Source organism: Macrobrachium nipponense, chromosome 7 (genome assembly GCF_015104395.2).
Source record: "Macrobrachium nipponense isolate FS-2020 chromosome 7, ASM1510439v2, whole genome shotgun sequence".
In the NCBI taxonomy this organism is placed as follows: domain Eukaryota; kingdom Metazoa; phylum Arthropoda; class Malacostraca; order Decapoda; family Palaemonidae; genus Macrobrachium; species Macrobrachium nipponense.
Genome location: NC_061109.1, coordinates 42,164,503 through 42,179,846, shown reverse-complemented (window position 1 = coordinate 42,179,846; position 15,344 = coordinate 42,164,503). Strand labels below are relative to the sequence as shown.

Below are 15,344 nucleotides of genomic sequence, written 5' to 3'. Positions count from 1 at the left end.
TGCCAATTGTGTTTGTTAGCAGAACCGTCTAGACAACATGTCCCTTTGTGCAGCTTATTTACGCCTCTCTCGCAGGCGCTTTGTTCTATTTGAATTAATTTCTTATAAAGCTTCTGTGTGTGTGTGTGTGTGTTTATCGGCGCATAGCACCCTTCCTCCTCACTGCCAACTCCTTCTTAGCAACTTGGTTGGCCTTCCCTGATTCGACTTTGGGAACCTAAAATCTACGGACAATCTTTATTTCCCTTTTGCTAAAGTCACCCTAGAAAATGAGCCATGTTGGTGTATAAAGTCTGGGAAAAATCGCCTCAAAAGTAGGAAGTATCGGAGGTTATGTGTATGTGTGTGTGCGTATATCTATGTAAGTATGTGCGCGCAGTGGGGAAGGGGCAGGTTGAGCGGCCTATCTTAAAGGGGAACTGCCAGACGCACCACGGTCACAACACTACCGGGTAAAGGGGATGTAGCAGATCGCATAGAGCGCTCTCTCTCTCTCTCTCTCTCTCTCTCTCTCTCTCTCTCTCTCTCTCTCTATCCACACACACACACACATACATACACATACATTTATTTGCGAAATACTTTCTAAGTTTTTTATATGTAGTTATGATTTTAAATATGCACTCTGAAGAGTATGACTAACGTACATACATGTGTGTGTGTGTGCGTGCGCGCGCGCGGTGAGATACAGTGTGTGAGTCTGAATAGTTAGTTTAAACAGCATCCTGTACGGGTTTACTTCCTTATTTCAACTGTCCCCAACCCTTTAAACAATATTACTGTCCCCAACCCTTTAAACAAAATTATTTAATCTGTGTGAGAGAGAGAGAGAGAGAGAGAGAGAGAGAGGAGAGAGAGAGAGGTATTCATATAGCCATCAACAAAATTCCGAAACGACTAACTTGGATGGCTTTCAACGAATATCCTTTACGTTAATGTGTGTGTATTCACATTCTTAGCCGTAAATACAGAGAAGAAACGGTACAACCGTATAAATATGTTTCATTTTCGTAGATGGCCGTAAATCTTTATTGAAAGAATGACTTTTCATCAAAATTCAAAAGAAGACTTACGCTTATTTAGACTGATTTATAAGTTCATCTACAATGAACTCCAACCATTGCGTGTGACGCCATTACAGGGAGCGAACATAAAATACTCCTTTAACCGTCGGAGAGAATAGCACAGGAATCTCAGGAAAGTAATGCAATATTCGAGTATTATACAAATGACTTCTTACATTCCTTATTGAAAATTGCCTTAATGAATTATTTCACCTTTGATTTAGTTTCGTATTCCAAGTGTCAAGACTCATTTTCTTTGCTTATGTATAGGATAAAGTGTGTGTGTGTGTGTGTGTGTGTGTGTGTGTGTGTGAGAGAGAGAGAGAGAGAGAGAGGAGAGAGAGAGAGAAAAGATTGCTTTCTATGATAGAAGGCTTGCATGTCGATGGACTAGTCTCTGCTGTCTCTCAGGACTCTACAACAAAATCTCACTGAACGGCAGAATTTAGATACTTTCAAATGTCTGAGGATTGAAAATATGTCTTAGAAATAAATTTATGTGTATTTTTGTAACTGTATTAAATTTATTGTGGGGAGAATTTTTGCACAATGAAGAAACACACCGCATATGTGTGTGTGTGTATGTGTGTGTGTACACCTGGAAAGGAAACAAATTGAAGTCGTCTGTAGCCAAGGCTATGTTTCCGAAGGGGACGAGAATGCGCGCTCGCACTTTTGACTAAAGAAGGTGTGCTGTTGCTGCGGCAAGCATCGAAGCCGTAGTAGAACCCTTGGTCCCTGACAAGCTGAGGAAGTAAGGGTATCCTTGTACGATTCTTTAACTTTACACATTTACTCATATTCCATGAAGAAAAGGAAAATCGTCATAAACTGATGCATGATGAGGGATGTAATGTTCGTAATTTATATCCATATCCCTTTCTGTAATCTTCCACAATCGAAAATGAAATCCTTTCAGGCCTATTCAAATACTGATGTAATGACCCAAAAAATGACAATTAAGGTAGTAAATTGAGCCGAGAGCCTTTCATTTTTCAATTTCCATTCCGCCGATGTCATTATCGCTACTCTAATATGCTCTTGATTATCAGGAAGCTTTCTTTTCCGCTCGTAATGGAGACTAAAATTATACCGAGGCTTAACGTGATTTCGAAACGTCTCTTCCTGTTTTCACCTCTTCCGGCAGGAGGACACTCAGTTGCTTAACAGCCAAATAGGATGAGGCGCTGTTGCATCAATCAAGGGATACGCCGAGCCTTAACGCAGTTGGGAAATGAATATTAATGGTTGAACGAAGCAATGATTTGGCTCATTTCCTCGCGGACTCTTGAATTGTGTGGTGCTCTTATGCCCTCGACTAAATTAATTCTAAGCTGAGTTGCCTTTAACAATGCTAAAATCTCCCTCTGTCTGTTCATTTCAAATCTAACATTCTTTTTCACGCTATAGCGCATTCATGAGCAACGTCTCAGTTAATGTAATGAAATGTGGTGCATTTTTACCGTAGAGTTTTCGGCACATCTCTTCCCATCATGGTAAACTTTTTAATGTCTGCGCATATATTCGTACTCAGTTTATTTATTTATTTATTTATTTATTTATTTATTTATTTATTTATTTATTTATTTATTTATTTATTTATTTATTGCCGCAAATTTTTTCCGGTAAATGACATCCAGTTTTTGCCTGGGAAGCTTTTTTATACTCTACATGAAAACTGCTTTTCAGCAGGACTTATTTTCATCCCATAAGCGTTTTACTAGGGATTCTAAAGTAAATAATGGATTTAAACATATGCTTTAAGAAAATAACCTTTCTTCATTACAGTGAGTAACTATTACTATGTAAAATATTATTATTATTATTATTATTATTATTATTATTATTATTATTATTATTATTATTATTTATTTTATATTATTTTTTATTATTATTATTATTCGTCATGAAAGAAACAATCTCTCTCTCTCTCTCTCTCGTCTCTCTCTCTCTACTGGTGTCCTCTCTCTCTACTGTAAAAATCTGTAACTTTACATGGCACGGGATGAACTGTTATCAATATGAGTGTTTGAAATTTTACTCCTTTTATAAATAAAACTTCTCATGAAGTGGGTGACTGGCACCAATTGGTGTTAACTAGTTTTAGGAGATATGGCTGTCAATTTAATTTATATATATATATACATATATATATATATATATATATATATATATATATATATATATATATATATATAATATATATATTACACACACACACACACACACACACACACACACACACACACATATATATATATATATATATATATATATATATATATATATATATACACTATATATTCACAAGCTGTTTCTACTAAAGGGGATTACTCCACATATAAACCAAGTATTAGCGTAACGGTCATAGCCAGATTAATATCTAGTTGAAGATACAAGGATGAACCCTCTGTGCAAAGAATGCCGACATAAGCTACTATTGCACATCCCCACACAAAAGGTTCTTCCACTTGCGTGTTGATCCACCAGCCACTCTAGAAACACTGCACCACTCACCTCTATCTTGCACACGCTCCTTGAATTTAATGAGACTGTATTCTATCACCTTCCCCGACATCTGAAAAAACCTTCAGTCTCCCTCCCTCTCCTCCTCCCTCCCACATTTCCGAACCATACAGTTTTCACATACCTTTTCCTACATCTTACTCGGCATGTACAATGACACAAATCTCAGTACTTTCATCCCCGTTTCGTTCATTCGCATTCAGCATCCACGCATCGTTCCGGTAGAAAAGATTGCTAAAAAATAGTTTCATACATCGTAAATCGTGTTTCCAGACTCTTGCCTCTCTCAAAGCTTTTCAAGAGATACCTCCCTTACTACACTTCATCTATAATTCCCCTTTCCCCTCATTCATACCAAATACTACCGAGGACCTGCATGAAGTGGCGACTCAAATTCTTCCGCTGTCCGTGGTTCCTTATTCTCAACTGCCATATGCCGTCATAATTTTGTTCAGTATAACGTCCTACTCAAATTATTCCGTTTACAGACAGTTTCATCATTCTTAGTAGTTTCACTTTACAGTCATAAACACCATCTTGTGCAAACAAACCGCCCCCCCCCCCCCCCATGCATCATAACCCTTCATCTCATTTGGCAAGTTTACGCCTATATCTGCCATTCACATTGCCTTTCTCAGAAAGAATCAATTGCTTGTATTTATGTAAGAATGTATGTTGGTGTGTGTAATATTATATATATATATATATATATATATATATATATATATATATATATATATATATTTGTGTGTGTGTGTGTGTGTGTATGTGTGTGTATGTGTACTAGCATGTATCCATGCGTGTGTAACCCTATAGGGTTCGGTGGCATATATAAAACTGGACATGTGAGGAAGCATGTGTACGTGTCAGTGTCAGCCGACTATTGCAATACTGACAGGGAGTATACCTTGGAGATCGAAACCGCACGTGCACTTCTGAATCCGATAAAATTCTCAGGTGGTCAATTGATATTCTGTCACATCTTGTTAGTTATTTAAAGCTTCTGATCTTGAGAGCTTATTCCTGTCACGTGCCGTGCATGCGCAGATTTACAACAATACCTTTGCATGACTGGATATGTGTTTGTGTGTGAGAGAGAGAGAGGAGGGAGAGAGGAGAGAGAGGACGAGAGAGAGAGAGAGAGAGAGAGAGAGAGAGAGAGAGAGAGAGAATTTGCAGTATGCTTTCTCCTCTGAAAGCTCAAGAAAACTTTACTTATGTATATGTGTATACACAAACCCACTTTAAGTATTATGCACTTATGTTAATTAGATAGACCTATATTTACAATAACAACCGCGGTTACACATTTACTGCAATTAGTGTATTACACATATAAATTGTATATAAATACACACACACAATATATATATATATATATATATATATATATATATATATATATATATATATATATATATATATATATATATATAAAGGTTTTTTTTGCCACGAAGGAAAAAATGAAAAAGCGAGTTAGCCGAGTACTTTCGGCTAACTCGCTTTTTCCTTTTTTTCCTTCGTGGCAAAAAAACCTTTATTTATATATAGCATCACGTTTTATATACTTCGTGATCAAGTTATTCATATATATATATATATAATATATATATATATATATATATATAATATATTATAATACAGAAATGGATGATTAGTTACAAAGTATCTTACCGAAACCAAACACGATATGGTTTAAATCTTTTTTTATTCAATATTCCCATTATGAATTTATCCTCTTGATGTTATAAAAACATGTAGTTATTTTTTGTATAAAAATAGATTCTACACCCTCAGTGATTTTCAGGTATTGATGAAGAATGTTTACTTAAAGAAGAAGAATTGATCGTTAAAACTTCCATGTTTATGTAATGTTTCTTAAATCATACTTTAGATATGCTCCAGGTTTTTAAAGTGTTTTTGCAATATAAACGAGATTTTGTAGTGACGTGAAATGATTCTCCATATTCTCTTTTCAGGAGTGAGCAGTGAGCCATCAGTATTTGCATGCTGGCAATACAGTATAGACTTCGTTCAAATTTCCCTGGTAAGATTTAGTGAGCCGAGTTCTGTTTGAATGATAGGTGTGTTAATGTATTAACCACGAGTTAGACATTCACATAACATTTCTATATTTACGTGTGTCATTCAGTTATTCTGACTCACTCTCCCTCCCTTTCTCTTTATCTATTATACTTCATTAAACAGATGCTAGAAATCACAAGATTTTAGTGTTAGCCTTCGTAAATCGTTTATAACTCTTTCTAGCAGAAATATAAAATAATATTAAATTACATTAAATAGAAAATTAGGATTATTCTTTAGTATTCTGAATGCCGTAGTTCTTGATTTTGTATATTTACCCTTACATTACTGGTAGAAAAAATATTTTTCTGCCCATTAGTCGTGCTGGGCAGTCATGCTTTTGTTTGTTTGTGTGTGTGTGTGTGTGTGTGTGTGTGTGTGTGTGAGAGAGAGAGAGAGAGAGAGAGAGAGAGAGAGAGAGAGAGAGAGAGAGAGAGAGAGGTGCATTTTTAAAATAAACCTTAAAAGTCTGACTTACTGGAATGAGTGACTTCAAATAAACAAATGTCAAATATCGTCGTCTGAAAAGGTCAATTAAAGCGCCGGAAACGATGTATACATACCGAGAATTCCGCTAGGGCATCCTTTTCTATAATTAATTCCCAACCGCGATAAAACGCCTCTCTCAAGGAGTCACCTATTAAACAGAATTATTTTGGTGACCGTGTTATCAAGTTTCTTGGGCGATGCATTGTTTTTCATGCATTTCTTTTTACTAAAGTCACTTCGACATCCGAGCCAAAAGGAAAATCAAGTCATGTTTTCACCTCTTTCGTTAGCGTCAGCACATACTTTAAAAATCGTTGAATAGTAACTAATTTTCTAGCTGAAAATACTTGTCTGTTGAAAGTGAAAGGTTGGCCAGATCATTCGGCTGATTTTTTATTGACAACCTCAACAAAGTTCACTCCCGGCGCTTCCTTTAAAATGCACACGTCGTTGCAAGACGTCGTTAAATGTTTAACTCATGAAAACTCCATTTTATGATTTCTATTATTTTGCATGTTAGTCAATAAGTCATTAGGTGGAAGGTTTTTGTGAAGGAAGAGAACGAGTCGAACCATTAAGCTTGAATCTTGCTTCATGAAAATAAGTTGCGTCAGTTTGTATTGTTAGATGTTGGAACGCCACATCCTGAAATGAAGACACCAAAAGAACTTAGAAAACGTGTTGTTTTCCATTTTTTTTGTGTGTAGTGATAGTGCTAACTGATTGACCGCGTCATACATTGTTATTTTCCACACCAAATCTAAGGGAAAAAAAACTGGAGTAGTTTGAGATACAGCAATTAGGATTTAAAGAAAGGAACGAGAAAGCCAACACTGCAAAGGCTTTAATTAATTCCAAGATCGAATTAGGAGCCAGGTCACAAAGAAAGTTTAAACCGTAATTTAATTGTTCAAAAACATTCAAAGTAGGGTCTCTACGAATATGAAAGCAACACTTTACGCGGGGAGGATAAATACTGTACAGATCCGAGTAAACTATTCTGATAATTTTAATCGACACCAAATGGCTTCGCTTTCTCTCTAGGCAGTGGCTAACAGACAGACAAACATGTCTGAGAAGTTATCTTTCCAAATTCCACAACACTGATGGGAAATATTTAGGAATTGTTAATAGATGTGAAAAGGACACATCTCTTGGAATAAGGACTAATTTATATATATATATATATATATATATATATATATATATATATATATATATATATATATATAACATATACTATATATATATATATATATATATATATATATATATATATATATTATATATATATATATATATAGTGTGTGTGTGTGTGTGTGTGTTGATTTCATATCAGTATTTTGAATGTAAAAATTACGCATAAACTTATTTAGAAATATTCCGAGTATTTTTATTAATTAATTTTTCATTATTTGTAATGTAGATATATCGCATGCCACGAGATTCGTATGTAAATTTTAAAGTAATAATTTTGTTTCAGACTGATTAAACCAGGGTAGAAAAACTGCAACCTAACTATAAAGAAACCAGAAAAATTTTCCAAAATACTTCGCGTAAACTGAAGATTGCGACAGTGACAACCATGCCTTTTATTGACGACGATCTTTTGTGGTGCCCCGACAATGATGGGAAGATGGTCGATCTTTCCTGCCTGGTGAGTCACATTACCTTATTAGATATTCTTAGCTTTTGTAATTGGAAATACCTTTGGAGTCAAGCTGGCAGTCAGTCATTCTTACTCTGACATTTTAAGTACATGAATGTTTGCTGGTAACTTTCACTTTTTTGTTTTTAAATATAACAGTACCATGCTTATGATTCGGGAATACTATTTGCCTTGTAACATTTACTAATAATTCCCTAGATTCAGGAATATTAGTTGTCTTGTAACATTTTTCACTAATAATCCCCAAGATTAAGGAATTCTAGTATTTGCCTTGTACCAATTACTAATAATTTCCTAGATTCAGGAATAATATTTGCCTTGTAACATTATTTAATAACATTTTTTAATTCCATAATGTTACTTGGCTCAACTTTCAGATAAAGATAGCCATTTATATGTTCAAGTACAGATACACTATAGGTTTTATTACGAAATTCCCCTGAGACTTCGAATAAGAGCGAGAGTCATTTTCGGGTAAATGAAAAATTTACAGTCCATAAAGTATAAAATTAAAAACATTCAAGTACAAAACTTGTAATGTTATACCCTTACGCAACAACACAGCAGTTTTCTTTTATAGTGCTTGATTTTGAGTTAAAATATACGTATATCAGTAAGAAACTTACATATTTTTTTCATATTCGAGAAGGAACGTTTGTCATAATTAAATACCCCGGCACTTGACAGCTAAGTTATCTCCAAAAGATATCTCCAGTTTGTTTTTAACAAGAGCATTGAAATTCCAAATAAGAAGCAGGTGATATTTTCTTTTAACTTAAAACTGATTGCGCTGTTTAATATTAATGACAATTAATAACTGCATTTACATAAGATGCGAGGGTTTACCCTTCATTGACGTTTTCTATGAAGACGTAGTATTTTAATGTTTCCCCTTTAAAGTAAGCTCGTTTTCTCTGTCAAAATGATCCGTTTTCTTTTGTTGCATGTAAGACTATCTACGTTATACGAACACATCCCAGTTCTTGTATTAGCTTCACACACTTTAGTGTTTAAATATAAATTTTGATACAATGGAATTTAATCAGCAGCATACAGTTGCTTTAAAGGTAAATCTAAGTAATTAATCAGCGTCCGGCATTTCCTTGGAAACTGACTTTTTTTTATAGTATTTTGGTTGCTTATGAAGATTTTACTGTTATTTTTGGTCGGTCGATTGTAATTAACCCCCAAGAGCCTAGTACTAGATACAGCGAAATACATTTGACACCCAAATCCCCAGTGTCTTTCGTATTCGCGGGACCGTTCCTTGCAGTCCGTGCTGAGTTGTTGCTTAGAACCGTTTTAAATATGTAAGCTTTAACAATTAGGGTAAAAATGAAGGCTGCTACTGTGCCCTATTTCCCGCCGGATTATTTACCACATTTTAAAAATTTTTTTATATTTTCACGCTCGTGTCTCTTTGTTTACCTTTATGGTATTGGCTGTATTTAGCTTATATTTTTACGTTCATCTCCATTTTGCACGTAAAGTTATAGTTAGTTACCGAGCCTTAATGTCCGGGTAGTAGTCTTCAGTTTTAGTCATACAACTGCATTAAATTTGTAATTTAAAATCTAACAGCCGAGTATAAATAATCAAGAGAAGAGAGGAACAAAATTAGCTTGGAAATAACATACATCAGCAAACTGTCAACATGCTCACTATTATCCCCCATTCACTTCAGCCTTGGTTCTAGATCAGGGCTTCCCAAATCAGGGATCGGAATGCCCATTATGTGGGGTCATAAACAGGTCATGGGGTCGCTAAGGTACCCCCAGGGTATGTGTGTACAAAACATCCAAACAGCGAGTACGAGGTATCATGTTAAAATAGTTACTAAAATTCTCATTGAGAAAAAACTAACAAATTACATAATAATAAATAATAATCTGAGAATTTAATTTATGATTAGTTACTTTTTTGTAAATAAAATGTAAATATTTTCTCTTTCTCTTTTACTTAAATATCACCAGATGACCAAAATTCTCAGAACACAATTACTGGGGATGTGTTTTATATATTTTGACTTGGGGCCACGCTGAACAGCAGAAAGAGCTGAATGGGGTCGTGCTAAGGAAAGCTTGGGAACCGCTGTTCTAGATGAATAATAAATTACTTTTTTAACGCCTTACCTTAGTGTAAGTAGCATTTCCAAGATTTATAGCCCATTACTCATTGCAGGACCCGGGAGGAGGAAGCGGTGTGTGCAACAGTGCTACACCTGGTAGTAATGCTAATGAGATCACGCCCATGGGAATGGGTGTTATTGGAGGCTTAGCATCGTCCAACCCTGCCTCTGCTCCTGAGTGTGGGGACCTCGCTGAACTTTCACAGGCTGACTTGAAGGGTCTGGTGGGAGAAATAGCAGAAGATGAAATTTTCCCCAATATCTCGGATCCAAACTTTGAGCTGGATAATATTTTTGCAGAGGTAAATAAGTGTGATTTCTTTTTTTTTTTCTTTTTACAGTAATATCAGATGTCAAAAGTTACATATATATTGCTCACTTTGCTATCAGAGTAAACAATAAAAAGTTAGCACAGTATGTTAATCCAAAATTTTGATCAGACATATTTTGCACGCCAGCGCTGGGAAAAATGCTACTCTTCGCAAATAACAGATAGGTTCCATATTGGTCAAAACTGACTGATTTTAATACATTCACGGCCTCCCTTTGAAGTATATAAAAAGAAAAGCCCTTGCTACTTTTGACATCAAATTTTTATGGCACTATAAAAAACTTAATGTGTGTACAAGTCAATTTGTTATTATTCATTTATATATATATATATATATATATATATATATATATATATATATATATATATATATAACATTAGTATAATTTTTTGGCATAATTATCTTTAACTAATGGAAGTAACCAATGATTCAAATTTCATGCATATATGAAGCCTTAATATCTAATGCCCTTATGTTGATGTGAATATTGCAAATTCTTATTTGATAGCTTTTGATGTCTAGATCTCTAGATCTCATTGACTTTTATGATACAATACACTTTTCAGTCATGAATCTCAGTTAAACAAAATCATTTGGTTTTTGACACTTCATTTAGTATTAATATTTTCAGAGCATATGATTGTTTAAACTCTTATTTGTTTATTTGCTTTTACTCTAGCTTCAATATCACTTTATTATTTAAAACTTGACACAACATTGGACATGTGATTTTCCACAGCACTGAGATGGATTTTAATGTTTTTTGCAAAATGTAGAAAAATTAATGGGGAAGGGATCCTGTAAATTAGATTACATAATCTGTAAAAAAAACTACTGGCAATACATTTATAAAACCAAGACATCCTGTGGCCATGGCAAAACGTTTGATAATAACCTAAACATAATGTGTTATTTATGGAGTTTTCATGGATTTTATGCCTGGCCAGCAGTATCTTATACTATTTTCAGACATATTTTCTAAAGATTAGAGTTTACAAGATTACATTCACATCTTGTTTATATGTTAAACTACTAATTACTGTAAAACTGTCATTAGGCTAATACTTTTAGGAATTATGACATCATAAAATGAATTGTGGTTTATACACAAGCATTGTAAACATTAAGAACAATCTTGCAGAAATAAAACTTAAAATAGACATTAAAAACAATTTTTACATTATTTAGATCATATTTCTTACTTAAAGTAGCCTAAATTATATAGTGTCTTTTTTGCCTGGAGTGGCCTTAATATCTAAATATTACTTTTGTACTGACACTTTTTTTTAATCAGTGATTTGATTTTTTTATTCTTAAAAACTTACAGAGGGGTCTACATTAAATTCAATTAATATAACAGAACATAGGTTTTTGTTGTACTGCATGAGCAATGCGTGCTATACTAGGAGTTTTGATTTCATTATTTGTGAATTCTGTTTTATACAGCTTGATATATTTTCAATTGTCTTCATAGTTTCATGGATTTTCTTTTGAGACTTTGACCCAACGTAAAAAGTTAGAGAAACTTCAGTATTTTTATATTACAACATGTAGAAACGAAATGATCTTGTTAAGCTTTAAAATAAAATCTGAATTCTTTTTGTAAAATAATTATCAGTACCACGAGGATATGAAACTGAATCGTGATGAAATATGGATATACTTTTTCACAAACAATATTGATCACCAACTTTTTCCCTTCAGGAATAGAATGTACATCTGTCTCTGAGTCATTTCTTACTACTAGTGTGGTTTGGCATGCCCTTTTTTTTTTTATGTTGTCATGCCTTTTTTTATGTAAGATTGTCAAATTGACCCCATAGGTAAATTTGGCTTTTATGTATATTTACTGGAACAGATCCCGGGTTCAAGATTTAACTCTAACTCAGCAAACTGTTGTAAAATAAAATGTAAAGAGTGATTTAGGAACTTGACTAAATATTTCAGGGAGGTTTACTTCAGGGTTCACAAACTATCATACAAGAAAATCAGGGTCTGCATACTGTTTTAGAGCAGTCAGTTTAAACCTGCTATATCATGACACTTCAAATAGCACTGTAAAGTATTTAAAAAAAATTCAAAATCACAATTTAATAATTATGTACTAAACTGGGTATTTCGATCCTGTTACGGTTCTTTATTGAAAACAGGAAATTATCTTTATTTAGTCTGATGGTTTGAATTTGAATGTTAACAATCCCTTCACAGATCAAGTTCATGCACATCTTAAAAACGATTTCTTCTTTTAGGTTGATGATACCTTCCTGCCAAACCCTGTAAACAATGACAGAATACGCGTCCGTACAAGAGATGAATCAGTTCCAGCCATCCCAACAGATTCTGCAAAGACACCCTCAGACCTTCACCTCATTCAAATTAAGCAAGAGCTAGAACAACTAGGAAGTGTAAGTTTGCTATTTCAGTGCTATATCAGAATCTGTTCCCCAATTTAGCTAAAGGCAATTTTGGTGCATGTCATTTTCCCTGATGCATTCAGTAAATCATTGGTATTCTGACTGCAATAACACATGGCAGAAGCATCTCTCAGCACCATCAGAATTATTTGTATTTCATACTGAACCTTTTTCACCTGTGCTGATGATGACAAATATAAGCATAACTCGTGATAGATATAAGCATACCTTACAAATCACATCTTTTCACTGATTTTAATGGTTCTTATGGACTTTTTGTTGTCACTTTTGATAATAACTAAGTTTGTATCTCTTCATCCCTGAAATTTCATTTGTATATAGTACAGAAATTTTGAGCATTTTGTGAATGTGGCATATTGTAACTGCGTTTTTACAAAATTCTTTTTATTTGCAGAGTGATGAGGAGCCAATGTCTACCAATTCCCTGGAAACTGTATCCAGCACTAGTACCTTGACACCAATCCCACGTTCGTCTCCTCTATCAGTGAACCCTAATCATACTCATTTAGTTAATCAGCTCATCAACAATCCCCAACTTTCATCCAACAATCACAATGTAAGCTCTCAATCTTTTGCAAGTTTGCTCAATGACTCTGATGTGAATGGGGTTGGAAATGGATGCTCCAGTACCTCCCTCCTTCAGAATGCCTTGCAGAATAACACTTCCACAACTGGGCCAATTGATACTCGTCACATCAAGAGAGAAAATTCTGTGGCAGCTGCAAATCCTCTTTTGGCTGGTGAGCTGTACTTTTATTTTGTTTTCATCTTCATTATCTTAGTTTTAAATCTAAATGCCAACACTCCTTTACTAATACGTATTATGATTTTTTTGCTCCTGATTACTAGTTTTTTCTTGTCATAATAGACTGCTGTGCTGTATTTTTTGTTGCGATCAATTTGAGTAAGTGCAATCTCTTTGCAGAGCACAGGTTTAGATCAGCCTAATTGACAGCTGTCTTTATTTTCCATAAGTCATAAACAACTACCATACACCTCTGAAATAGATTGCTTCATATCATAGTCCAACAGCTTACATATTTCTATTTCTCTTGAGTCTTATATTCTGAAATCTATCTTTTGTTTCAAGAAGCATGGCCGATCTCTCACTGGGCTTTTTGGGAGGACTTGGGTATGGATTACCGTTTTTGTTTCCCTTTTGACTGATTGCAGTTTAAAAACTTAGTAGTTTACCCTCGCAGAGTACACTTTATAATTTAGCCTCTTGTATATGACTTTAAAATGAATCTTTATATGTAGTGTTTGTAATGCATTACAGTGGCCCATATTAAATGTCACCTTTTTGTAGAACCCTTATTTGATACTTTTATCTGCCTTGTATCATAGATCATGGATTCATCACTTTAGGTGGAATCCATATTCTGCCTAAAGTGAAGAAAACATTAAATGCTACCAAATGCCTGCCAGATATTTTTGAGGTGGAATACTGCCCTAAATTACATTTTTAGCAAAGTACATAAATAAGCATGTCCTAAACTCTTGTATTTAATTTACAAGTATGTATTGCACCATATTAGAACAGTATTTAAAAAAAGGAATTCGGGTTATTTTTTAGCTTTAGCTTTTTCTAGATTTTGTAGACTATGTCTATATCTCAACTTTTCAGTGTCATGATAAACATGTAGGTATATTGTTTCATACTGTAAAGAGCAAAGTTAAACATTCTATTTATGTACATAATGTGAATGACAGATTGAGTGGCAGGCTATCAGTTCCACTTAATGGTTCATAAAAAATATGATTGTGTCAAAGTAATGTTACACTTATTTTTGTATCTATAGTGAAAAACTACACAGCTGCAAAAACCGAGATTAATCACTCTTAAGGAATATTATTAGCTTTAAAAATTTAAACTGACTTTAAAAATGTAGAGAACTACTCTTATCCTGGATTTCTGTGCCAGGTGACTTCCAGCTCTTGATAGAGCTTTATGCATATTAATAAAAGAGATGCATTTAAGAAGAAATGATAAAGAATGATGTTATAGAAGACTATGAACATGTGCCTATTACAGATTTATCTGAAAGGTTTATTATACGTAATTGACAATTTACCCTTGTCTAAATGACAACCTTCTTATATGGTAATTACCTTTTGAGACGTGTGGCAAATAACGATGCATTCTTATTGTAAGTAGCTCACTGAGGGTGACAAAAAATATGGGTAATATGGGGAGATTTTATAAGTTAATGAGCCTAGACAGGTAACTGATTCATTATGCAAAAATGGAAGCTAGCCTATGAACCCTACCAAGTGGGTAACATATTCCTTTTAAGATGCTACCTCCTTTTGCCCTTGTGAGGAATATGTGTATTCTTAGTAGCTACCATTTTCACTTATCGAGTAACTGGGAAGTTCTGTTTTGCTAGTTAGCCCTGGAATACTTCGTAGTGAATCAAGATTGTATTTTTCTAGTAGACTGGTGGCTGTTCTACCATCTTAAACATTCTAAATTCCAAGTGATACCTTGAATACAATAATCTGATTATATAAATTTCATACAATTATTTTCTATATCAAAATTTTTTCTATTCTTTCAAGTCATGAAAATTTGTCAATATCCAAGTATGCAAGTCTCTGAAGGTCAGCCGTGTA

The 15,344-nt window shown here is 34.1% G+C and overlaps 1 protein-coding gene across 12 annotated transcripts in view; it reads left to right on the top strand.

Annotated features, from left to right (window-relative positions):
• The window catches only part of LOC135217344 (ecdysone-induced protein 74EF-like), an 865,315-nt gene that overhangs the window by 728,018 nt on the left and 121,953 nt on the right, over positions 1–15,344 (top strand). For 10 of the 12 annotated variants that reach the window (XM_064253154.1, XM_064253153.1, XM_064253155.1 and 7 more), the window contains 6 exons: positions 5,570–5,637; positions 7,648–7,821; positions 10,015–10,263; positions 12,543–12,698; positions 13,123–13,468; positions 13,819–13,860. In XM_064253154.1, the coding sequence (XP_064109224.1) occupies positions 7,750–7,821; positions 10,015–10,263; positions 12,543–12,698; positions 13,123–13,468; positions 13,819–13,860 (865 nt within the window). In that variant the 5' untranslated portion in view covers positions 5,570–5,637; positions 7,648–7,749. The remainder of the gene's footprint in view (positions 1–5,569; positions 5,638–7,647; positions 7,822–10,014; positions 10,264–12,542; positions 12,699–13,122; positions 13,469–13,818; positions 13,861–15,344) is intronic. The other 2 variants (XM_064253161.1, XM_064253162.1) reach the window with 2 other exon arrangements.